Source organism: Erinaceus europaeus, chromosome 14, assembly GCF_950295315.1.
Source record: "Erinaceus europaeus chromosome 14, mEriEur2.1, whole genome shotgun sequence".
In the NCBI taxonomy this organism is placed as follows: Eukaryota; Metazoa; Chordata; class Mammalia; order Eulipotyphla; family Erinaceidae; genus Erinaceus; species Erinaceus europaeus.
Window position 1 is genome coordinate 12,844,169 of NC_080175.1, and position 26,665 is coordinate 12,870,833.

Sequence of the window (26,665 nt, forward strand, 5' to 3'; positions counted from 1 at the left end):
TTGTAAAGATTCATTATGTTTCTTTCAGTTCCTAACTAAGAGACTGACAAGTACTCAAGTGAATGAAATAATCCTAGTGGCGAACTGTTTTAAATGTCAAAGAGAAAAGTTGTTCTTCTTGAAAGTTTTTATAAGTATTTGAAGACATAGTGTTTTGAATTATTTTCCTGAGACTTGCATAAACATTTCGTCCTTAGAGAAGTAATTATCAAGGAGTAGGGTGGTGAATACATAGGAAGGTCATTCACCCAGGAGAGTTCTCGTGGTATACACATCCCCCCACCCACACACCCTCACACACACACACATACACACACCTACACACACACACCCTCACACACACACATCCCCCCACCCACACACCCTCACACACACACACATACACACACACCCTCACACACACACATCCCCCCACCCACACACCCTCACACACACACACATACACACACCTACACACACACACCCTCACACACACACATCCCCCCACCCACACACCCTCACACACACACATCCCCCCATCCACACACCCTCACACACACACACACACATACACACACCCCCACACCCTCACACACACCTACACACACACACCCTCTCACACACACACACATACCTACACACACACACCCTCACACACACACACACATCTACACACACACACACACACACACACACACACACACACACACACACGAATATTATTCCACCTTTTCTCCCCAGAATCAGTGCTATTGAGGTCCACTGATTATTGTGCCTTAACTTTCAGTATGTTTTGAGTTACTGTCCCCTCCCCCCCCTTCCCGGGTTACTGTTTTAGACATCAGTGAGCAAAATGTTTCCAGAAAGAAATCTACAAAAACATAACTTTTTAAAATTACGTTATTTATTTTTAGATGATCCCTCTTATTCCTGCATGCACTGTTAGCACAAAGAATTGAACTTGATCACAACCTCCTTTGAAGAGAGGGTAGGTACACAATGGCCATTTGAAGAGTTTCTCCCAGATGGTTCAAGAATTCCAGGCCTTAATAACACTGTCAGTAACCTACAAAAAGCTCCAATAAAAACTTTACCAAATTTCCTTTGTTTAATGTAAACAAGGCAGGAGGCAAAACAGTATTACAGTAACACTATTTTACAGGGCCCAGAAATATGATTATCTATCATGTTTCAACACATTAAGTGTCACAATGACATGCATATTCTGATTAGCTGTGCAACCCAAAATGCAATTACCATGTGACCTGTGGCTTTGGTGTTTCCCTGTAACTTCTGTCGATATATATGGACTTCATAATTAAATGGCAGATGTGCTTCAATGCAATAACTTATGGAAATGTTACCATGAATTATGAAGTAATTCCGTAATTGGTGCCCTGGAAAATTAGGTGTAACAATCTTTACACTAGCAATAGTGTAAGCAAGCTAAGGATGTTGGTCCTTATATATAGATATCTATATATACATATATACACATGTACATACAAAATAATATACAATTAAACCAAAAAGCTATGAACCCATCCATAGCTCCCATATTGCACAGATACATTATGAGAACATTACATCGCTTCAAATGTGACTATTACAAATAATTGACTAAAGACAAATATGAGATCTATCACGTAAAGAGTGTGTGGCTCATTACTAAAAATAAATTCAAAAACTACCAATATAATGTTAGAGAAAATGTTAAATAAAAAGTATCACCTATTTCTACTAATGTGAAAGCAAGGCTAAAATTCACTTTGGAATTTGCTATGACGACTGATAAGGTGGTACATCCCACCCAACAAACTGAGCATGTTAGCCACTGGCTTTGCAAGTATTGAATAACAGAAATATTCACCTTCCAAAACTCAGCCAGAGACAGACTAGTGACATTGTGTACTATTTCCTTGACAAATGCAACTCACTGTGAGAACTTGTGCTGGTTCTAGGTCTGAACTAAACATGGGGGGTGAGAGGGGAGACTCAGAAGAGAAATTATACCTTAGGCTTTAACTGATTACAAACCAAAGTCCTTACAATAACTTAGGAAAATAATTACAATTATGTATATACACAAAATTAAAGCTTATCTGAGCTTGGCTTCATGGATTAACTAAAAGGTCCCACTGTATATAAATCAAAGATAAAACAGTATTTGGTTTGAGAGGTCACATCATTGCTAGTATATCTACCGAACATCAGGAAAACATCAAAAATATCTCATATCTCTCAATGCTGTTTTAAAAACAGTCATATCATGTCTAAAGATGGAGACTTTGCCATGTTCCTTAAACAAACTGATCAGCATAACGGTCAACTGAATGTTTCCAATCATGAAAAACCATTTAAAGAAAATACATAAAATAACTATTTCCTGTTTTGTTGCTCTTCATTGTTTTATACAATAAAGTTTCTTAGACCGAGCACTGAAAGAATTGCATTAGGTGTTGTTGTTTGATCAGTGGTAAGCATTCTAGAATTACTAATAGTCCTATCCTTTTGATATTTTCTTTTAATAAATAGCAAAAAGTGTATATAAAGTCAATCAGGAAACTGAAATAACAAAATTTGTAGGGGCTAAAAAGCAGCTTCTATGCACGTGCTGCTTTTATGCACGTGCTGCACGGTGTATATATGCAAATGCGCTACATTGAAACACCTTAGAAGGGGCAGCAGCAGCTCCTTTCTGTCTGACTGGAAACTTGTGACAGTCTGCTCCTCCAGGTGTCAATAACTGGAAAGATAAGCAAGAATATGGCATTGCTAATAAGTGAACGGAGGAGGAGGAGGAGAGGGAGGAGGAGGGGAGTGTGGGAAGGGGAAAGAAGAAAGAATAAGAAAGTTGAAAAGCTGTATTTGTGTGACAGACATCACTTAAGGAAAAGGACAGGAAATACAGCTTTGCCAATCAAGCACACAGGCACACATTGTGCACAGCCGTTTTGCTACAGGACTCCCACCCACAGATTGGCTCCTGCATATATACCCGTTCACATGCACATCCAATTCACCCAAAGCATTTCATGTATAAACAGGACAGACTGGCTTGTGTCTTAAATTTCTTTAGAATTATTTCAAAGACTGAATGAAATGAGGGGGAAAAATGTAAACATGAGAGAGGTCACTGGCATTTTGACTGTTCCCTAAGAGTTGTCAGATACTAACACACTCAGTTCAGTAAGAAAAACGGATTATAAAGCAACCTCATAAATCAATTTTCTGAGAGGGAGAGGGGTCTTGTGTGGGGGGGAGTAGGGGAGGTTCTCAACCCAACATATGTTAATTCGTTTAAAAAATATTGTTTAAGTAAACTACCGAGGGTGAGCGCAAATTCAACAACACAGTTTAAATAAACTGGGACCCATACTGTGAAAAATTAATCACTAACATGGCTATATGCACAAAAAAAGTAAAAGAAGAATGTTTGTTTTTTAAAAATATATATATTATATATTAATCAAGAATTTCTTTGTCATATTAAATTGTTATCCTTAGAAAAGCTGAGGAAAATTAATGGTGCCCTACACATTTTTATCTACTATTAATACATTTGATGGTTCCTACATTGTATTTTATATTGGTTTTTTTTTTTTTGCTCATTTACAGTTTTTTTTCCATATTTTGTTTGATAAGAATTCTGACCTTAAAAAGTTATAAAATTAGTTATTTTTTTGCTGTTTCTTAATTCAAAATAATAGAAGCATTTGAGTCCCAAAGAATGTCAAAATGCCTTGCTACCTAAAAGGATATTAAGATAACAGAAATATCATCATCATAATGCCAGAATTTTCCAGCTTTTCAGTTATCAGCACTGCTTATTTCCTGAAGTTCCTTTGATTGTATCCTGGATTCAAGGATGTGCAATCTTACATGTAGAACCATTATAACAAAGTCAACGAGAAGAGCATTTTATATTTTACCAAGTCTCCACTCAATAGATCCTTAATGGTTCTACGTCTGGTTGACAGCGATTCTTCTTTTAAAAAGGCTTTTATCCTCTCTTGGCTGGCTGGCTCTGGACGAAATGTGTACAGTTCTGTTCCCTTCCTTACTTGAAAGGTGCCACTTACGGTGTGGAGGAAGCATGGAATTTCACAAATGCAATTGCAGCCAGCTCCTTACAGAACTCTTCTAAAACGATCACCCCCTCGAGCAGTGTGATGTGGTCAATACTGGGAAGAGAAAGCAGTAGTGCATCAGTTCAAGACACTGGGAGACTGTCAAATTTGGGAGAAGTTTTTGGATTGAGAAAAAAAAAAAAAAAGGTGCAAAAATCTGACTTACAGAGGACCTTCAGGTTCCAAACCAAGTAATCGCTTTCTGACTAGCAGAAGTTTAGGGGTAAAGTCTTGAATGCGCTGGATGCGAACCATGAGGTCTCCAACCACCTGTGTCACAGAGACAAAAGGAATTCAACTCTAAAGTGCGCCACAGACTTTCAGAATACACCAAGTGTGCGTGTGCACACACTCTACGTTCACAGTCCATTTCCTGTTATTCACAAGTGTCAGGCTGGAGTGAGAGCTCAGTACTAGAGGACAGGACCTGTAAGCCTGTGATCACAGAGCCTCAGGTTCAATCCCCAGCTCTGCTATATACCAGAACTGAGCGATGCTCTGGTCTCTCTCATAACAATAAATAAATAAAACTTTGCATAAAAATAAATACTGTATCACCTTTCTCTATTTCTATAGTCATCTTTGATGCAGGACATATATCTAGCTAGTCCTTAAAATTCATATTTAATTTACATATCAAGTTACACATGTCATTTAAAAGAATGCACTTTTCTTGTCCCTTTCACATTCTGTAGTAAAATTACTCTGAAGCAATAGATGTGTAATATTTTTCATTCTGTGGTGCCAATGCTCAGGGTGTGAACTGGACAGGTTAGGTCAGCTCAAGGGAGTAGAGCAAAGCAAACTGAGTAACTCACCCTGACAATTACAGAGAAGAGAGACCGGCAGCCAGAAGCCAGGTTCACATACGGATCCAAAAGGTACTCGTGGATGTGTGGATGAGGGAAGAGAGACAGTCTAGACAACACCGAGGTTACTTGCAAATTTACATCGTATGGCTGTGGGGAGGTGGAAAACAAACATTTTAGTGCGTGTACCTGAGCACTGGATTTATCATTTCAGACCGTCTTCTCAGGTCAAGGAAAACCTGACACCTACTCATTCTTCCACACGATGAAAATAAAACTTAGCTCTTAACTATCTTTCCCAAAATGCACTGACATACATAGTATAGTCCAAAAACTCTAAAAAGTTCATAGAAAGACAGAGGGGATGCATTCAAATCCTTTAAAAATATCAGCTTAACTTTAGAAAGAATATTCTAGGGGGCCAGATGGTAGCGCAGTGGGTTAAGTGCACATGGTGCAAGGCCCAGGTAAGGATCCCAGTTCAAGCCCCTGGCTCCCCATCAGTGGTTGGGGGGGGGGGGGTTGCTTCACAAGCTGTGAAGCAGGTTTGCAGGTGTCTATCTTTCCCCCTCTCTTGATTTCTCTCTGTCCTATCCAATAACAACAACAACAACAACACTAAACAACAAGGTCCGCAAAAGGAAAAAAAAAAGCCTCCAGGAGGGCACCGAGCCCCAGTGATAACCCTGGAAGCAAAAAAAAAAAAAAAAAAGAATAAGAAAGGAAGGAAGAAAGAAACCATATTCTAGATATCTTTGATTTTCATTTATTACTGGAGCACTAGCCCTCACCAAGCAGTAACTGTCTACAGTTCCTCATATCTTTCTTTGGTACTCAGTATAGCATTTTTACTTGAATTCTACGCTTTTATTTTCCATTTGTTTATTCTTTATAGGAGTAACAACTTAAAGAGGCTTTGCAGAGTATGCCAAAATCAAAGCAAAGGGCACATAATAAATAGAAAGTCACTGTGCCTTGAACTTTCAAGAGAAACCTCTCACCCCTTCCAGTTCTCTTCTTCCACACAGCCAAGAGGAAACTCTGTGGCCAAAACAAAGCTGACTTCAGAAGAAGCTGACCAGAAGCTGGGTATGTTGCAACATGGGGAAAGATAGTAAGGTTCAAGGAAATAATCAACTATTAAATGTGGTCTCTGAATGTGCTCTTCTCATTCACTGAGTAGCTTCTAAAACCCTGATCATAATTAATATTAATTAAGGGGTGAATATCTGGTATTCCAAGGACAAGGAATGCTTAAAAACAGATGCAAAAGACATCAAAGATATTGTTACAAAATAAAAGCTCAAGCCCTGTGCTTTTTCTTTCCTTTTTTTTTTTTTTTAGCTTACTAATAAATTCAGGAACACAGATTTTATTTTTGGAAAGAAAAACTATCCTTGAGTCACTCTTATTCAGAAACCTAGTCTTAAACAAGATAAATGAAAGATGTGTTCAGACTATTACAGTCTGAAGAGTGTCTACAACAACTATCCTACATCAAAACACAACTCATAACAATGAATCTTAAATTTTTTAATCTTAAAATTTTAAGAATTCAATTGGCAAAAAAAAAAGTAGATAAAACAATGTAATAATAATAATAATAAACAGAGCACTGCTTAGTTTTTGGCTGATGGTAGTATGGGGGATTGACCCTGGAACTTTGGAGCCTCAGACATGAAAGTTTTTTTTTTTTTTTTTTTGTATAAGCACCATGTTATCTCCTTCACTCTGAGCAAAAATATAAAACATAGCTTAAGTACAGTGTTGCATGTGACTCATTATTTCAGCGAACTCAGGGCTTCAGATATATTGCCACTTAAAACTATACTCCCCTCATAATTGAACAAGAACCTACAGCTGTGCTTGTTTAAGAATTTAAAGTTCAGGGAAATAACACCAGCCCTAGTGCAACAGACAGGCACATCTGAAGCACTAGAGAGAGAATATGAGAATTTAAGGGTGACTCAGATTATTTCCTAATATTATGAAAATGAAAATGAAAGTTAGCTAGGTGGAAACTACCCCATAATACTCTTGAAATGGCCTCTCTCCTTCAGATTGGTAATAACTTTCAAACAAACTGGCTTTTTAAAGGGATGACACTAGTATTTTTTTTAAATCTATTTAAAACTAGGGGCCCAGGAAGTGGTGCAGTGAGAAGAGCATTGAACTTGGCAGCACACAGTCCCTAGTTCAATTCCCAGCGTGCTTTGTGCCAGAGTATGTTCTGGTTCTCCTCTCTCTCTCTCTCTCTCTCTCCCCCTCTCTGTTTTGTGTTAATAAATACAGCTAAACTGATGTCAGTCTTTGACTTCCTCCTTTCTTGCTTTTCTATTTTATACCTTTATCTTTTATTTTTAATTTCCTTATTGGGGGATTAATAGTTTACAGTTTGACAGTATAATCAGTCTTAGCCTTCCTACTAGACCCAATAGGCAAGTAATCAAAATTAAAAGATTCAAGTAAAAATTGTAAAGCTTCAATGAAGGGGAGGGGGAGACAGCATAATGGTTATGCAAAGAGACTCTCCAGCCTAAGGCTCCAAAGTCCCAGGTACAATTCCCCGTACTACCATTAAGCAGAGCTGTGCAGTCCTTTGGTAAAAAATTAGTTAATTAAAAAATAGAATAGAAATGTAAAAAATTTCAATGACTTGATAGTCTCTGAAATATCTACTAGTACTTGCATCTAACAAGACTATATATTTTAATTTTTTTCTCCTTTTGTTGCCCTTGTTTTGTTTTATTGTTGTTATAGTTACTATTGTTGTTATTGATGTCATTGTTGGATAGGACAAAGAAATGGAGAGAGGAGAAGACAGAGAGGGGTAGAGAAAGATAGGCACCTGCAGATCTGCTTCACTGCTTGTGAAATGACTCCCCTGTAGGTGGAGAGCCAGGGGCTCGAACCAGGATCCTTACTCAGGTCCTTGCACTTTGTGCCATGTGCACTTAACCTGCTGCGCTACCACCCAACCCCCAAGACTATATATTTAAAAAAAAAAAACAGCTTTTAAACTGCTTACTTCATTGAACTCTTAAAAGGCAATTTAAGTAGGTGAACACAAATAATACCAACTTCACTTTGACAATAAAAATCTGTGACAAATGCTAAATTAGTTCCTCATCAAAACTTTCACTGTGAGCTCCTGGATAAGACCCTATCTATAGGGAGTCGGGTGGTAGCGCAGTGGGTTAAGTGCACATAGCACAAAGAGCCAAGGACTGGCGTAAGAATCCCGGTTCAAGCCCCTGGCTCCCCACCTGCAAGGAGGTCGCATCACAGGCGGTGAAGTAGGTCTGCAGGTGTCTGTCTTTCTCTCCCCCTCTCTGTCTTCCCCTCCTCTCTCCATTTCTCTCTGTCCTATCTAACAACGACGACATCAATAACAACAACAACTACAACAACAATGAAAAACAACAAGGGTAACAAAAGGGAAAATAAATATATAAAAAATAAATTTAAAAAAAAGACCCTATCTATATTCAAGCCTGCCACCACCACCACCCACTCACATCGGAAGAAGCTTCAGTACTGTGGTTTCTTTCACTTTCTCTCTCTCTCTCTCTCTCTCTCTCTCTGTCTCTATCTTAAAAAAATTAAAAAGCAAAATAAAATAAAAAGCCTGGGTGTCCTCTTTTGGTATTTATATTTGTTATGAACTTCAGCATTTTACTATTATCTTAAATCACTGTAGTTATAAATAATATTAAAGGCCTGCTATAATGTTTTAAAATGAAATTAATGTTGTGACAACATAATCATGCCATGAATATTTTATGGCATTAACTTCTCAATTACACATACAGAAACCGGTCCCTTTAGTAATTATCTGTTTCACAGTTAAGCTACCTAGCCTGGTTATCTTGACTCTATTTGTGGGTATTTCCTAAGAAAATATAAGCAAACATCATCCTCAGCAAAAACAGTGAGAAAAGAAAATGAAACTGAAGCGGGCTTGCTCAGCACACCACGACAGATCTTTAGACCTGACTATATCATGTTCTCACTAAAAAACAAGTGGAAAATTCAGGGCGTTAAAGACAAAGGTTTCAAAGGCTGGGTTTCATAGCTTATCAGCTGTTAAGTCACATTACCTGAAACTAAGGACTTTATTTATAAAGGAGTATGAGAAATATATCTTGCTGTAGTTAAGGGATACAGGAAGAATGAGCTGAGGTGCTACTATCAATCAGCTGTGCATCAAGTGCTACCCAGAGAAACAAAAAGAATTTTTAGGGGTTAAGAGAGAATTCTCTTTCCCAGCAGAGCAAGCTCCTCCCCAAGAGGGAGGTCCAGGGTCTAAGTATCTGCAGTACAATGGGGGCACCAAAGAAGACACACAGGGTGCTTAGGGGTGGCAGAGTTCTCTCTCTCTCTCTCTCTCTCTCCTTCCCCCCCTCAGAAAAATGAAAATGCTGGCCTGGGAAGTCACAGCATTACTGTGCCTGCGCAAGTCACTCCTCATGTTAATAAATAAAGGGGGCCAGGTGGTGGCGCACTTATCATGCTCCCAGTCCCCACTGCAAGGGGAGAGCTCCACAAGCAGCAAAGCAGTGCTACAACTTTCTCTCTCTCCTCTTTATTTCTCTCTCCCTCCCCACCCCCTTTACCTATCAAATTTCTCTCTGTCCTATCAAATTACATAAAGTTAGGGATGCATTGGATCGACCTTCTCGTGGTGCATCCCGTGAGTACCCATTCATTGGGGAAACTGACGATCCTTCTTAGCCGACTGAATCCACATGGATCCCAGTCACTTTCAAAGCCAGCAACAAGCAGCTCCTGACAGTTTTCAACCTGACCTGTTGACTGGCTACAGAAGAAGAGCAAACGCTAGAAGAAGAACATAAAGCTAAAAAAAAAATCTCTAAAAACAAGTGTGTGAAATCCTTAAATATATAAATAGAAGGAAAAGAAGAGAAGTATATTAAAGAAGGAGTTTAAAGTAATTCAGGATATCGTCTTCAATGTATCCAGCCTCCACCAGCTAGAGGGAAAAATGCTTAGGTGTGATAAAAATGCAGAGAATCAGTTCCGTTCAGAAACTTTTCACACTTGATACTTTTTTAGTGTGATTGGTCAAACTTTGCAGAGAACTGACTTGACACTGGTTGTTGATGCTGCATATTAACCTAACTAGGTGGTCCAGGCGGTGGCACAGTGGATTGGGCTCTCAAGCAAGAGGTCCCCAGTTCAATCCCTGGCAGCACATATGCCAGAGTGATATCTGGTTCTTTCTCTCTCTCCTCCTATCTTTCTAGTTAATATATAAAATCTTAAAAAAAAAAAAACTTAGGCTCAAAATAACCTCAATAACACACAGACACACAAAAGACCACAGACTGACAAATCCTACCACCCTGAGGGCTACACAATCATCCATTACAACTATCTAAGTACTTTGGTTGTTAAGTTTTAAAACAAACCAACATACAAAGCAATAAATGGATAAGCAACTGAATTGTAGGAATATAGCACAGAACTATTAAGGAGTTAAAAGAAGAAAAGAGGCCTAGCGAGACAGCATGTGGTTATGAAAAACGCCTTTCATGCTTAAGACACCAAGGGCCCTAGATTCAATCTCCAGCACCACCATAAGCCAAAATCAAACAGTTCTCTGCTGGAAAAGGGGGGAGGACTGGGGGAGGCAATCATGTGATGGCACAACCAGTAAAGCACATCACCATGTGCAAGGACCTGGGTTCAAGTCCCCAGCCACTACCTGTAGTAGTGGGGAGGGAGCTTCACAGGCAAAAAAGGAGTGAAGCAGAACTAAAGGCATCTCCCTTTTCCTTTCCCTCACACTCTCTCACCCTTTTTCTCTCTGTCTCTATCACAAAAATAAAGTTATTAGTAAGGAAAAAAATGATTTGACTACTATTAGAAACAATACTAATGGAAGTCCTATCTACTGCATGGTGTATTGCACCAAAGTAAAAAGATTCTGGGGTGGGGGGAGGGTCCAGGTCCTGGATCATAATGGCAGAGGAGGACCTAGTGGCAGTTGAATTGTTATGTGGAAAACTGGGAAATGTTGTGCATGTACAAACTATTCTGTTTTACTGTCAACTGTAAACCATTACTCCCCCAATAAAGCCATTAAAAGAAGAAAAAACACTACTGCAACATTTCTTAAATTAAAATGTATTTACTTGGCTTTTTGGCTAGTGAATACAGCCTACTTAAAAAGTAAATTTCTTTCCTGATTCCCTGTGCTCACATAAATATTTAATTAAAACGTTTTATTTATTTATTTATTTAAAAGGCCACATACTCTAATATATCACATTGTCAAGTAAGTCATGACATATAAAAACGCAGTTATGACTCTTTGGACAACCCAATACAACTTAAAATGAATTTCAGGTTGGTTAACTCAATTTCTAAGAGGCAAATACTATGCCCAGCTGCTTTACCTCAGGTGGATGTCCCTATGTGGAAAGTGCCTTAGTGTTCTACGCTTTACCTCAGGTGGATGTCCATATGTGCAAAGTGCCTTAGTGTTCTACGCTTTACCTCAGGTGGATGTCCGTATGTGGAAAGAGCCTTAGTGTTCTACGCTTTACCTCAGGTGGATGTCCGTATGTGGAAAGAGCCTTAGTGTTCTACGCTTTACCTCAGGTGGATGTCCGTATGTGCAAAGTGCCTTAGTGTTCTATCGCCTCTTTGTCTATGAGCACGTCTATAATCCCAAATTCATTTTTGACATTCAGTGAGCACATACAGAAATATATCAGATAAAGGTAACTTTCCTTACCTTGTAATAGAAGTAACCATTTTAATGGCATCTTCCCCTTATGAAAATAGTTATCAATTATTAAGTTCTTGGCAGAAGCAGGTTCATCTATTATTCTAAAATTTATAATTACTGTGCAACTTTAGTGAGACCAAAGTATAAGGAATTCTGAGTTGGAAGTGCCTGGCAGTGGTATACCCAGTTGAGCACATACATTACCATGTGCAAGGGCCTGGGTTCGAGACCTTTCTTCCCACCTGCAGCGGGGACACTTTATGAGTGGTGAAGCAGGTCTGCAGGTGTCTCTTTCTCTCCTATCTTCCCCTCCCCTCTCACTAATAAAAAATTAAAATAGAGAAGAAGAGGAAGGAGGAGGAGGAGGAGGAGGAGAAGGAGAGGAGAAGAGGAGGAGGAGAAGAGCAGGAGGAGGAGGGGGGGAGGAGGAGGGGGAGAAGGAGAGAAGGAGAGAAGGAGAGGAGGAGAGGAGAGGAGGAGGAGGAGGGGGGGGGAGGAAGGGGGGAGGAGGAGGAGGAGGAGGAGGAGGAAAGGCCACTGTGGTTATGCTGGCCCAGAGCCCCAGCTACAACTCTGGTGTGGGGGGGGGAGAATTATGAATTGAACTCGGAAGTTTTACTCATCAGTATTTGCTACTAATTGTACCAACAAAAAAGGTTTTCTGAGTTCCAACATAAAAGGAAACCATCACCTCCACACCTCCACCCCATGTTCAGGACCTTAAGGCAGTGGTTGGTGATAGGAACAACACATACGATTCTGACAAGACAAAGCCAACAGGTCACAGAAATGCTTTCAACACAATGAATGTGTCAGAAACCTATCAGTTGTTAGCAATCACATCTAGGAGAAGGTCACTGAGTAGCAGAACTGAGCAAACAATAAAGCCAGCTTCTTAAAGACATAAACTAAGACTTGTGCTGAACCAAAGGTTCACAAAGGACTAGGAAAATGTATTACCTGATCCAGAATTCTTCCCATTCTGTCAAATAAAACCTTCAAAAAATGACCTTCAAAGAAAGCTGCTTCTAGATTGCACTTTTCCAATGCTTTTGGCGACCCAGGCCACTCCCATCTTAAGCAGATAGCGCAGTAATCCCGGAACTGGAGGAAAAAAAAAAAACAAACATTTGGAGCATTAAACAGGGGGAACATCAGGATGAAACAGGAATGATTTCTTCAAATAGGCATATCAAAGTCCATTTTCTGTGAAATGTCAGAGAAGGAAGAAAGAGATGACTCAAGATAACACCCTAACCAGCACCATAGTAGAAGATTATACTTCCAGTGACCTACGTATGTTGAAGAAAATAGACATCCTTTAACTTAACCAGCAACCCCTTTAATTGCTATGTGTAGGTTCTTCCCTTTCAAGGAGTTTAACTCTTATTTTTATCATAGATTCAGAGTATTCAAAAAGCACAGGGTGGGACAGATAGCAGTGGTTCTGCAAAGAGACTCTCATTCCAGAGGCTCCAATGTCACAGGTTCAATCCTCCACAACACAAGCCAGAGCTGAAGAGTGCTCTGGTATAAAATAAAAATAAAAAAAAAAAAAAGGAAGAAAATATCTAAACTTAAAGAGCAATGTAAGTCTTAGACATGCCTTTTTGTTTGTTTTCCTTCTCTTCTTTTTGAGGGATTGGGCCAGGGGGCAAACCAAACCTAGAGTCTCATACATGTGAACCGAGCCATGTGCTCAAATGCCTTCTGAAATGTCACATTTACCAGACAGGAAGATGCACATTATTAAGAAAGGAAGCTGGATCTTCCTGCAATGTATTTACACTAGTGTGTTGTTAGGACATGGTGCTGCTGTTCAAAGTGTGGCCCATGGACCAGGTTCGGTCCCCCAATTATTTGCTGCCACTGACATAGATGAGGACAAACAGATGAGTGAAAACAGACAGAAACTTGAGGGAGTTGGGTGGTAGCGCAGCAGGTTAAGCGCAGGTGGCACAAAGCGCAAGGACCGGCTTAAGGATCCCGGTTCAAGCCCCTGGCTCCCCACCTGCAGGGGAGTCACTTCACAGGCGGTGAAGCAGGTCTGCAGGTGTCTGTCTTTCTCTACCCCTCTCTGTCTTCCCCCCTCTCTCCATTTCTCTCTGTCCTATCTAACAATGACAACATCAATAACTACAACAACAATAATAAAACAAACGGCAACAAATGGGAAAATAAATTTTAAAAAAAACCCAGGAACTTTTAACAGTAAATTTTATGAACATTAAATCTAATCAAAGGCTTTTTATCTTACTTCTCACTTTACTGATAACTCAAAAGCTTCTTCAATATGCAGTTTACCTGAATTTAAACAAAAGTGTTAAGCAATTTTCTTCCACATCCTTTCCCTTCCCCTACTCTCCTCCTGTGTATTCAGCAAAGCAATGTTACTGATCTCTTTGGTTAGGAAACTATCCGGAATTAAAACAGAAGCATTCATTTCAATCTTTAGGTGAACAATGTATTCAAAACAAATGGGAAGGTAACTTCTTCAATGTGAATTTAATTTTATTTCCTTTTTTTCTTTATTGGGGAATTAATGTTTGCCATTCGACAGTAAATACAATTGTTTGTACGTGCATAACGTTTCCCAGTTTTCCATATAATAATACAACCCCCACTAGACCCTCTGTCATCCTTTTTGGACCTGTATTCTCCCCACCCACCCACCCCAGATTCTTTTACTTTGGTGCAACATGCTTAATATGAATTTTAAATTATTTGGCTTTCAATTTTCTTTATAAAGCCACATCCTAGTTATTTTACATTAGTACTTCTGAAATTCTGAACCAGAAAGTCTTACTAGGGGCTGGGTGGTGGCGCACCTGGTTGAGCGCACACGTTCCAATGCGCAGAGACCGAGGTTCCAGCCCCCAGTCCCCACCTGCAGGGGGAAAGCTTCACAAGTGGTGAAGCAGTGTTGCAGGTGTCTCTCTCTCTCCCTCTCTCTATCACTCCCTTTCCTCTCAATTTCTGGCTGTCTCTATCCAATAAATAAATGGAAGATAATAAAAAATAAAATCACATATTTCTCTTCTATGCTTTTTGTCTGTTTTCTAGTATTTCTGAAACAATCACGGAGAAAGCAGTTTCACTGAGGGAGAAATCAGTCCCAGTATAAAGGAGGGCAGCAGAATGTGAGCAAAGAGAGGGCTCTTGTAACCTCATGTCTGTGGAAAAACGGTGAGAAAAAAAGGGTTAACAGCCTGGGGGCTGAGTGGCGGTGCACCTGGCGGAGCACACCTGTCAACCTAAACTGAGTCCCAGGGCCCCACCTGCAGGGAGGAAGCTTCACAAGCAGGGGTGCAGTGCCACAAGTGTCTCTCTCTCTAAACCCCCCTTGCTTCTAATTTTGCTGTATCTATTGAATAGATAGTTATTTTTTAAATCATGCTTTGGATGGACATGGGAAAAGATCCAGGGAAGCTATACTTTCAAAGAAAGGAGAGAAAATGGCAAGAGGGAGAGGAGAGAGAGAGAGAGAGAGAGAGAGAGAGCAAGCAAAGGTGGGGTGGGTGGTGGCACACCGGGTTAAGCGCACACAGTATGAAGCGCAAGGACCCGCACAAGAATCCCGGTCCGAGCCCCTAGCTCCATACCTGCAGGGGGGGGTTGCTTCACAAGCTGTGAAGACAGGGGACAGGGGAGAAACAGAGCAGTGAGAGTGGAATTTCATGTCGGGCAGAGAAAAAGAAATCTTTGGGGAAATGGCTGTGTGCGAAGTGACAAGATAGGTGTTTACATTAACAGACTTCGTCTCGTGACACTTCACTGACCTGCCTGTGAGCATCTCGGAGGTAGGTGTCGTATCCAGTGCCCTCCACATGGTAGGATGACTTTGCTTCATCAGGTACCAGACAGAGAAAACTTGAACAGAAAAGTCAGGATCAGTAACATAAATGTTCTATTTGGCTTCTTTACTTGTATGAAAATATCTGGCAGTGTGTTCAATTCAGTCAAGTATTATTCCAAAGAGAAACTCAAAAAACAGAATGTTATATGAAGTCTTATGATTAGCTTATCTTCAGTCAGAACATTTACTGATTAGTCCATTATTTTAAAGGTTTTATTTTAAAAAATAACTATTCCCTATAGAGGGCACACATTACCGAGCACAAAGGCCTGGGTTCAAATCACTGGGCCCCACCCGCAAGGGGGAAACTTTAAGAGAGGTGAAACAGTGCTGCAGGTGTCTGTCTCTCTCCCTCTCTATATCCTCTTTCCCTCTCAATTTCTCCTTTTCTCCATCAAAAACAAACAAGAAAAAAGACATCATTCCGGTACCGAGCCCCACTGATAACCTGGTGACAATTAAAAAACAACAACAACAAAAAAAAAACGAAAGCAAACAAACAAAACCCCCTAGTCATTCCACTTAAAGTAGAAACCGCAGACAAGAGACACTGTTTCCCTTTTTACATTATAGTACACCCATAGATTATCGCGGTATTCGACAGCCTCAGGAAATCAGCTCTCCAATGCTTGTACTTGAAGATTTATATATCCTAGTTTTACATTCTGAGCCACAAGCAACTTTCTCTAAAGCCACCTGACAGAACCAGGTATATCAATGAATGACAGACAACACAGCAAAGGGTGGGCAGGGAGGTAACTCATGGCAGGGCACAAGAGAGCAACTAAAATAAAACTACTAGGAACTCCATGGGCGGGAGAGCAATGCTTTGCATGCTCTTTCTTTCATTAAAAAATTAATAGGGGGGATCGGGCGGTAGTGCAGTGAGTTAAGCGCACGTGGCACGAAGCACAAGGACGAGCTTAAGGATCCCGGTTCTAGCTCTGGCTCCCCACCTGCAGGGGAGTAGCTTCACAAGCAGTGAAGCAGGTCTGCAGGTGTCTATCTTTCTCTCCCCTTCTCCATTTCTCTCTGTCCTATCCAACAACGACACCACCTACAACAACAATAAAACAAGGGCAACAAAAAGGGTAAATAATAAAAAAAAAAAAAATTAAAAAAAAGAAAGCTGTAACTATTTAAAGCATATAGTTGGACACTAAATGTATGGCATGAATACCACTATTGTCTGTATTATAAACATATCCATCACTTCAAAAAAACAATAATAATAGGGTAGGGCTGGCATAATGGTTATGCAGAGACTCTCATGCCTAAGGCTCCAAAGTTCCCAGGTTCAATCCCCCACACCACAAGCTAGAGCTGAGCAGTGTTCTGGAAAAATAAATAAATAAAATTTTAAAAAGGGGGGGGCAAGACATGGTTCACTGGGCAGGGCACCTGCGGTGTAATCATCATGGACCAGGCTCAGGCCCTAACACCACAGGGGAAGTCCCTTAGTACTGAAGGGAGCTGGGCTCTGGTGCACTTCCCTTTCTCTCTCTCCCTAGATCTGAATTTTAAAAAAAGAAGCCCAGGCAAAACAAAGAAGTAAGTAAGTAAATCGACCAACCAATCAATCAATCAATCAATCAATCAATCAATCAGGGTTGGGGGGTTAGCACAGCGGTTGTGCAGAGGACTTGCATGCAAGAGGTCCCAAGTTCAGTCCCCAACACCACCAGAGTCAAGGCAGTGAGCTGCTAAACAAATAAGCAAACATTAGGCTGGGGCAGTGGCACAGCAGTCGAGCACAAGCATGAAACTCTGTTGATCTCCAACGCCACACACATTAGTAAGTAAGATTAGAACTATAAAAACATCAGCTAACGAGAGAGTCCCGATGTTCAACACGCATGAGTAGAGTGAGTCTAATGACTACAATTTGTCAAACTGGGAATCTGCAATGTTGCTCTGATTGTGAATCAATTATTTACTAAAAAGTAGGGTGCTCTGGAGTTTCACTTAACAACTATTACTCATTTTGTTTCTATACTGAGTAGTGTTTCCCTTTTGGTACTGATTAATTCCCAAGCTTGTCACTTGTTATATAAATATGCCACAAAGCTGACATGATCTTCAAAGAAAGGAAAAGTGAGTTTGTAATTTATCTTTGCCACAAAGAGCAGAGCTAGTCTATGTTATGAAAACACGGTGAAGAGACGCAAGTCAAACCTGTGTAGCAACTCACCTATTTACGATTTTGTGGACTTCGGTTTTTCCATCACTTTTGGGGTGCTCTGGCGTAGTGGGAGGTGAAGAACTCAGCCATTCTTGGTTGGGTAAAGTGTTATCTGGTGAGATGTCAGTAAACAGTGGATCTTCTTCCAGATCTCTAAGTTTAATTTAATGATACATGGAAAAATATTTTTGTTATATTTTCTTTAAAAAAATTTTGTTAGTATTATTTTATTTATTGGATAGGCAGGAGAGAAATCCAGAGGGAAAGGGAGACAGAAAGACACCTGCAGCCCTGCTTCACCACTCACGAAGCTTTCCCCCTACAGTGGGGGCCAGGGGGTTGAATCTGAACCCTTGCACATTGTAACATGTGCCCTCAGCTATGTGCACACGGCCCCTTTTTTCTAAACCAAAGGATTCTTTGTTCTTAGAAAATATTGACTAATTCTCCTTATCTGTGGGTAAAGAAATAGTCTTATTTATATTTTAGAGAGAAATTAAGATTTTAAACTATCATCAAACTCAAGAATAAATGGGGGGGGGGGGTACATGGGTGGTGGAGCACCGGGTCGAGCACTCAAACTGCCATGTGCCAGAACCCAGGTTCAAGTCCTTGGTCACCAATCTGCAGGGCGAAAGCCTCAAAAGCAGTGAAGTAATGCTGCAGGTGTCTATCTCTTCCACTCGTTGTTCTCCCCCACCCCTTCTCAATTTCTCTCTGTCCTACTAAGTAAAAGAAAAAAGAAGAAAGGAAAAAAGGGGGGGAGGGGATCACCCACCACCAGCACTAGATTTGTCATGCAGGCACTGAGCCCCAGCAAAAACCCTGGTGGCAATATTAATAATATAAAAAAATTGATGGAATCTGTTAAGTTTTTGTTTGTTTGTTTGCTTTGCCTGAGCTGGACAGCTAACAGTCCACCTTCTGCAACCCATGATGATCCTGGGTCTATACACCAAGAGGGATAGAGAATAGGAAAGCTTTCAATGGAGGGGGTGGGATGTGGAACTCTGGTGATGGGAATTATATGGAATTGTATCCCTCTTATCCTATGGTCTTGCAGATTTTTTTTTTTTTTACCCCTCACCTGGGTATTTTTTTATTTCTTTTTTTTTTTTTTTCCCCATTTCTTAATTGGGGAACTAATGGTTTACAGTGAACAATAAAATACAATAGTTTGTACATGCATAACATTTCCACATAACGATGTAACCCCCACTGCCATCATGTTCCAGGACCTGAACCCTGAATTTGTTAACTTTAATGAACAGACAGTACCACTTGCAATTTAAAGGGACAATAACATTGGGGCATCCGAATCTTATTTATTTTTTTAAAAGCTTATAAACTGGTATAGGGTTTTTGTTTGTTTATTGTCTTGTTCTGTTTTTTTAATATTTACTTATTTCCTTTTTGTTGCCCTTGTTTCATTGTTGTTGTAGTTATTGTTGTTACTGATGTCATCGTTGTTGGATAGGACAGAGAGAAATGGGGAGAGGGGGGGAAAACAGAGAGGGGAGAGAGACAGACACCTGCAGACCGGCTCCACCGCCTGTGAAGCGACTCCCCTGAAGGTGGGGAGCCTGGGGCTCAAACCAGGATCCTTATGCCAGTCCTTGCGCTTTGTGCCACATGCGCTTAACCCACTGCACTACCGCCCGACTCCCCTTGTTCTGTTTTTTATGAGTAAGGGGGAAAAAACTAAGAGAGAGAAAATGACCATTCTAGCTAAAATCAGTAAGCTCATGGGATGGGGCAGAAACTTACACTGCTCCTGCTATCAATCCGTTCTCCACCACATCTTTATCTTCTGGGCACACGGGTTTATATTCTGTATAGTTTCTTTCGCCAAGGTTTCTTAGGACCAAGTTGTAAAGGATGTGCTCGTTGGGTTTTTGTAAAAGATGTTCAAACATCCTTAATGTCATTATGCTGATCTAAAACCGCAGAATAATAAATGCTAAGTGAAAAGTGCCTTTAAATGAACCCTTCCCGCCTCCTGCCATCTGTTTCCAGTTTTTATAGTCACATTAAACGAAGACTGTTGAACACACTGTGAGCACATTAAAAACCAGTATTTCTGAGATGCTGAGTCTAAGTCTAAGTCACTATATAGCTTACCTCATCAGATATGTGGTCACAATGCTCGATTAACCTCTGCCTTAAAGGATGTCTGCCTGCTTCGGCCAAAGTTTCTGGCTCCCTCTGCTCTCCAAGGATAAAATACACCATTTCTTGCAGCAAGACGCCAGAGGTCACTTGCCGAACGATGCGATGCAGCAGCGCTGTCGCTGTCAGGATACCTATCTCGGAACTGGGCACGACAAATGGGTAGTGAGTGAGTGGGCGAGGAGAACGAGAACACTGTGACCTTTTCTGCTGTTCTGAAAGGATAGCGGCCACTCACGTTTGCATTAACTGGGGCTCCATGACGCCAATAAAAAATCTTTCATGAACCGCTTTGGCAAGAGCAACAGCAGTGGTCTACAAGACAGGAAGAGCATCATTACTTTTTTCTTAATGGGAAAGAGATAGCTCAGTTTGCACTCAATCAAAATTCATGTCGGGGGATAGACTTGCCTGTTCGCCATCTCGTTTATGTTAGAAAACCTAGATCACATATTGGGCTCTTTAATAAAACTGGCGTAATGCACCAAAGTAAAAGACTCCGGGGTTGGCTGGTTGGGGGGTGGGGAGAATACAGGTCCAAGAAGGATGACAGAGGACCTAGTGGGGGTTGTATTGTTATACGGGAAACTGAGAAATGTTATGCATGTACAAACTATTGTATTTACTGTTGAATGTAAAACATTAACTTCCCAATAAAGAAATTAAAAATAAAATAAAATTTCCACAAATAAGAGAAGCTGGGTAAAAATACTATTCTTACAGTACTAGTATTTCCCCCAAAGAGACTGTTACCTTATAAAGTGGTGTAAGTGATACTTAAAAGAAATGTATGGGGGTGGGGCAAAGGCTGGGCAGTAGTAACATGGTTAAACGCATATAGTATGAAGTGCAAAGTCCAGCACAAGGATCCCAGTTCGAGCCCCTGGCTCCCCACCTACAGGGGAGTCACTTCACAGCGGTGGAGCAGGTCTGCAGGAGTCTATCCTTCTCTCCCTCCCCTCAATTTCTCTCTGTTCTATCCTATAAAAAATGGCCTCCAGGAACAGTGGATTTGCAGTGCTGACACTGAGCCCCAGTGATAACCCTGGAGGCAAACAAAAAAAAAAGAGAGAGAAGAAAAGGAAAGAAAAGAAATGTATGGGGGGTCTGGGAAGACGGCATATTGGTTATGCAAAAACGACTCTCATGTCTGAGGCTCTGAGGTCCCAGACTCACTCCCCAGCAGTGGTCTGGTCTTTCTGTGTCTTTTTCTCTGTATCTCTCTCATTAAAATATTTTTAAAATAATCATTGTGCTATCTATTCCTGCCCCTACAACTGTGGTATATTCTAGAGTTGTAACACAAACTTATAAAAAAAAAAAAAAAAAGGTTTTATTCTACTACGTGTGACATTCTAAGACAAGCTATATCTGGGACTATAAACTGGCCACTCAAATTTTTATTTAATAGCCATTTAAAAACTATCAATAGACAAAAAAGATATATGCAAACCTTTTGTGCTTCCTTGATGAGTTGATCACAGTAATCAAACCAGGAGAGAAATGAAATTAAGGCTCGTTTTCCTGGAAACGCAGAAGCATCTTCCTTATGACTATATGAGTCCAGACTGCAGGATACAGAAGAAATGCTAAATTCTAAAGTCACGCAAAGCATCAACCCTAATTCAGCACACGTGGGAAAGGGAAGGCTCACAAATGAACTCAAACAGAACAATGTATTTTCATACGTAAGCACAAAACACTTGGACAGCTCTTCTTGATTTTGCCTTAAATCTGAACAAGTAAAAGGAACGAGAAGTCGGACATTCTCAGTTGCTGGGATGGGAGACCAGGCAGGTGACAGAGTTGTCTGCAAACTGAAGTGATCATTTGCTTCTCCTCCTGCCTTAAACTACAACTGTGATTTTAAAAAAGTATATTTGATCTATTGTTGGGTAGAGACAAATAGAGAAGGAATGAGGAGGCAGAGAGGAAGAGAGAGAGAGACCTGCAGCACTGCTTGTGAATCTTACAGCCTCAGCAGGGGGACCCTGGGCGTTTGAGCACTGTAGCATGAGCACTGTACTGGGTGCACTGCCACCCAGCCCCTTTCATCTATAATGTCAACAAGTGGGTCTGCCCTGCAGATGCTGACAGAACCCAGGGTGAAATATATAAAGTAAAAACCAACAATCACTACAGGTTATTATGTCAAAGTATTGGACAGTTTATAGGCAGTGGGATTTTGAGCAATCCTACTGATGTTGTATTTTACTGATTAGTAACTAATGTTGTATTTTACTGATTAGTAACTAATAAGTTCTGCAATAATTAATTTCCTAAAAGAGTACTGGGACAACCCCCTAAAGATAGGTAGAGGAGTAAAAGTGTCAGGAGAAACAAAGATTCTTTACAAGCAGGTCATAAAACACAAGAATGCCCTAGGGGCTTCTTCTTTAAGCACTTTGCTTTTGAAAAAAAAATTGTCATATAAAATAATTGGTCTTAATCTAAGTCCTTAAAAATTAATCACTGTATTATAAAGGAAAAATAGACTAACTATGCAACAGTTGTATTTTTCCCTCACCAGTTCATATCCATTGATTGCTAACAAATTTAAAATAAGCCTTGAAAAAAATTCCATTTAATGATCACTGATAATGTTACTTTTTAAAAATATTTATTCCCTTTTGTTGCCCTTGTTGTTTTATTATTGTTGTTATTATTGATGTCGTTGTTGTTGGTTAGGACAGAGAGAAATGGAGAGGAGGGGAAGACAGGGGGAGAGAAAGATAGACACCTGCAGACTTGCTTCACAACCTGTGAAGCAATTCTCCTGCAGGGGGGGAGCTGGGGGCTCGAACCAGGATCCTTACATTGGTCCTTGCACTTTGCACCACGTGTACTTAACCTGCTGCGCTACAGCCAGACTACCATGTTACTCCCCCCCCCCACCCCCATTAAAGGTTTCTTTCTTTTTTAAACCAGAGTATTGCTCATCTCTGGTTTAAAGTGGTGGCAGTGGTAGATTGAACCTGGGACTTTGGAGTCTCGGGCATGAAAGTCTTGCTTAACTATTATGCTATCTCCAATTTACAAGTGGGCTACACCTTATGTTCATAGCTACACTGCATTACTCATTATAGTCAAAAAGTAGTAGCAGCCTAAATGTCCACTGACAAATGGCTACAGAAGTTATGGGATATACACTCCATGGAATACTATTCTGCAATCAAAAAGATGACATTATATCATTTGGGACAAAATACATGGATGGAATTGGAGATGATTATGCTTACTGATATAAGTCAAGAGATGAAAGAGGGTGGGGGGGTAGATAGCATCATGGTTATGCAGAGACTCTCGCGCCTGAGACTCCAAAGTCCCAGGTTCAACTTCCTGCATAAACCAGAGCTGAGCAGTGCTCTGGTAAAAAGAAAGAAAGAAAGAAAGAAAGAAAGAAAGAAAGAAAGAAAGAAAGAAAGGAAGGAAGGAAGGAAGGAAGGAAGGAAGGAAGGAAGGAAGGAAGGAAGGAAGGAAGGAAGGAAGGAAGGAAGGAAGGAAGGAAGGAAGGAGGGTTTCACTATTATGTGGAATCTAGAAATAGAAGTGATATACATGAACAAAAACAAACAAACAAAAACACAAGCAAACAAACAATTCCTAAGACTTTGTTAGAAATATAGTGATTGTCTTTGGGAGGTGTAACCCACTGTTAATCACAAATAAGGAAGGGAAAAAAAGAGTGAGGTGCATGAGAACTTATGAGAAAGAATACACAAATAATGGGCCTTACCCCCAGTTAATGGCTTCCACTGTTTCAATGTCTAAGGGGTCCACTGACGGAGGCAGGGCCCTGTACAGAGAGGCAAGTCTGTCTGTCAATAGTTGGCACAGACAAGTGCTCTGTGTGAGGCACCTGGCAGCCGCGGGCTCCGGCAAACTTGCCAACAGCATCAGGCCCTCGCAGGCTTTCACTGCTATCCGGCCATCCTGGGGGAAAGAATACACATTCCTTCGAGTCTTAAAACAGATACCCTTCATGATGTTTGGGAAGATTCAACACAAAGAACTCATGTTTTACACTGAAACAAGAATAGCTTTCTTCTTCCCATTTTAAATGCATGCAGCTATGATCAAATTGAGGGGATGGGGCGGGGAGGAAGGAGGGGAGGAGAACAAATAAAAGACTCACAGGACTCCGAGTGAGATTTAGCAAAGAATTCACTAAATTGTAATCCTGGTTTGGACGGACGACTGAGGCCTCTGGCAGTGGAGTGATACTGAGATTATCCAAGCTAGTGGACACATCATCCGTGTGGTGAAGAGGTTCATTTTCTGAAACTGTTTGCTCTGTTCCAGTAGCATCAGACAGCTCCTCCAGCTGACAGGACTGCCCTGTCTCTGTTGACAAGGAATCTTGACCTTTTAATATGTCTTCTGGAATTACACTTGGTGTGCCTTTGGAAGCCAAGGATTTCAACTTATTCTGAAAAGGAATGTGGATTGTGTTTGGAGTCACATCAAAAGTCTTATAAAAGAAATTTGAAAAAAATGCTTCTAGGATGAAGATTCCAGTGTCTAGCTAAATGAAGCAACAGATAAAAAAAAGTTCTAACAAGTGGAAAGAAAGCATGCAAACTTGCAAGCATTTCAGATCTTTCAAAATCTTTTAAAATGGGGAGTCAGTCACACTCTTCACACCATCTATAAAATATTTCACACTGACTGTAGCAAGTGAACAGTTCGAGGGATAGCTATTTGTTTACCACTGAAAACAACAGATATTAATAGATTAAGGAAAGACTCAGGAGGGCTAGATGATAGCTCACACAGAAGAGTTCACACCACCATAAGCAAAGACCTAGCATCAAGGCCCTAGCACATTAGAGCTCATGAACAGCCAAGCTTCGTAAGGATGGACCAGAGCTGTGGTATCTCTCCATCTCTCTTTTTCTATGATATTGAAGGAAAAACAAAATTTAAAAAAGGGAGGGGAGGCTCCACTGGGAGCAGTGGAATTGTGCAGATATAAAAAGTCCTGGCAGCAAAAAGTGACGGTTGGAGAAGATTTGACAATTTCAATAAACAGTTGTTTTCTTACCACTTGACTACTGAAAGCAGAATCTCAATGTTGCTTCTTTTTAAGATGAGTTTTCTAAGATGATTTTTTTTCCCCCTAAAGATTTTCCCTTATGTGGTCCAAGAGGTGGCACAGTGGATAAAGCATTGGACTCTCAAGCATGAGGTTTTGAGTTCGATCCCCAGCAGCACAGGTACCAGAGTGATGTCTGGTTCTCTCTCTCTTCCTTTCTCATTAATAAATAAAATAAAATAAAAAGATTTTTCCCTTATAACACTTGTGCTCTATAGATGTAACACTTTGAGGGATAAGTTAGTCTTTTGTCTGAAATATTGACCGCTTCTTCCTAATACCTATACCCTAACACAGATAGAGTCCTAGTTGAAGCAAATTGTTAGTTTCAAGGCAAAAAATATCTTGATAGGGACAAAGCAAGGTAATGGTAACTGCTATATATCTTGACTCTGGTGGTGAATACCCAACTAAATGCATCTGCCAAACTCAAAGAATTGCAGACCAAGATACATATTTTGCACTGTATCAAACTCACACCTTCCAGAAGAAAAAAAAAGGGGGGGGTACATAAGGGGTCCGGTGAGCCAGGAGACAGCTCACCAAGTACGGCTTATCATGCTCACGAAACAGGTTCAAGCCCTGGCACCACAAGATAATATCACAGAAATGAGGGAAGTTCTATCATTTTGGTCTTTCTTCCCCTCTGTCCAAAATAAAAGAGAATGAAACAGTTGGCCTCAAAGTGGTAATATCATGCACGTACAAGTCTCTAGCACAGAAGAAGAAGAAGAAGAAGAAGAAGAAGAAGAAGAAGAAGAAGAAGAAGAAGAGGAAAAGGAAATAAAATAACTTTAGTCAAGACACTGAAAAAGCAAAATTGCTTTTTCTAAAGAAAAAAAAAAAACCTCAACCCCACCAGTGTCCTGGAGCCCTGATTCCCCAGAGCCCCGCCCCACTAGGGAAAGAGAGAGACAGGCTGGGAGTATGGCTCGACCTGTCAATGCCCATGTTCAGCAGGGAAGCAATTACAGAACCCAGACCTCCCACCTTCTGCATCCCATAATGACCCTTGGTCCATACTCCCAGAGGGATAAAGAATAGGAAAGCTGTCAGGGGAGGAGATGGGATACGGAGTTCCGGTGATGAGAACTGTGTGGAGTTGTACCCCTCTTATCCTATGGTTTTTGTCAGTGTTTCCTTTTTATAAATAAAAATTAAAAACAAAGCAAACAAAAAAACCCAAATGACTTCACCGCTAGGATAAAAAGAGGAAGAGGAGGAAATGAAAACAGGAAGTGTATACAAGTTATTTTCTAAATTCAACTGGAAATAAAATCCAAAATACCAACTGATTTAGTTCAAGTATGAGCTGGTTAAGTATAGCTAAGAAGAGCCAGGAGGAAACAGAGCAGTCTCAAACTAGTAGACCAGCTTGCTCTCATCTTAGACAAATCTTTATACTCCATCCGCACCGAGGTCAGAACAGAGCAGACGTGGCTGAGAATACCATAGTTCAGAAAGGCTGTGGCTTCTCTCCCCCCACTTTACCCTTCAAGTTGCCCTGTTTCTAAACTTTAGCTTTGTGTTTGTCCAGTCCCCCTACTGCTTCCTGTACACCTGCCTCATCTACATACTTGCAAAATCATTTTCCTTGGGATATTTCAAGTTAAAATAAAAGTGATCTTAAAAAAAACTGGGGGTAGGGAGTCAGGTGGTAGCGCAGCGGGTTAAGCGCAAGTGGCACA

General features: G+C 40.5%; 1 protein-coding gene across 1 annotated transcript in view; it reads right to left on the bottom strand.

Annotated features, from left to right (window-relative positions):
• Positions 1–861: 861 nt before the first annotated feature.
• FHIP2A (FHF complex subunit HOOK interacting protein 2A) overlaps positions 862–26,665 on the bottom strand; it is a 47,301-nt gene continuing 21,497 nt past the window's right edge. The window contains exons 6-18 of the mRNA XM_060171224.1: positions 24,018–24,311; positions 23,619–23,815; positions 21,336–21,450; positions 20,121–20,197; positions 19,835–20,027; positions 19,481–19,650; positions 17,723–17,866; positions 15,455–15,545; positions 12,636–12,779; positions 4,928–5,068; positions 4,276–4,379; positions 4,062–4,163; positions 862–2,725 (exon numbers count right to left, since the gene is read on the bottom strand). Coding sequence (XP_060027207.1) covers positions 2,719–2,725; positions 4,062–4,163; positions 4,276–4,379; positions 4,928–5,068; positions 12,636–12,779; positions 15,455–15,545; positions 17,723–17,866; positions 19,481–19,650; positions 19,835–20,027; positions 20,121–20,197; positions 21,336–21,450; positions 23,619–23,815; positions 24,018–24,311 — 1,779 coding nt within the window. The 3' untranslated portion in view covers positions 862–2,718. The remainder of the gene's footprint in view (positions 2,726–4,061; positions 4,164–4,275; positions 4,380–4,927; positions 5,069–12,635; positions 12,780–15,454; positions 15,546–17,722; positions 17,867–19,480; positions 19,651–19,834; positions 20,028–20,120; positions 20,198–21,335; positions 21,451–23,618; positions 23,816–24,017; positions 24,312–26,665) is intronic.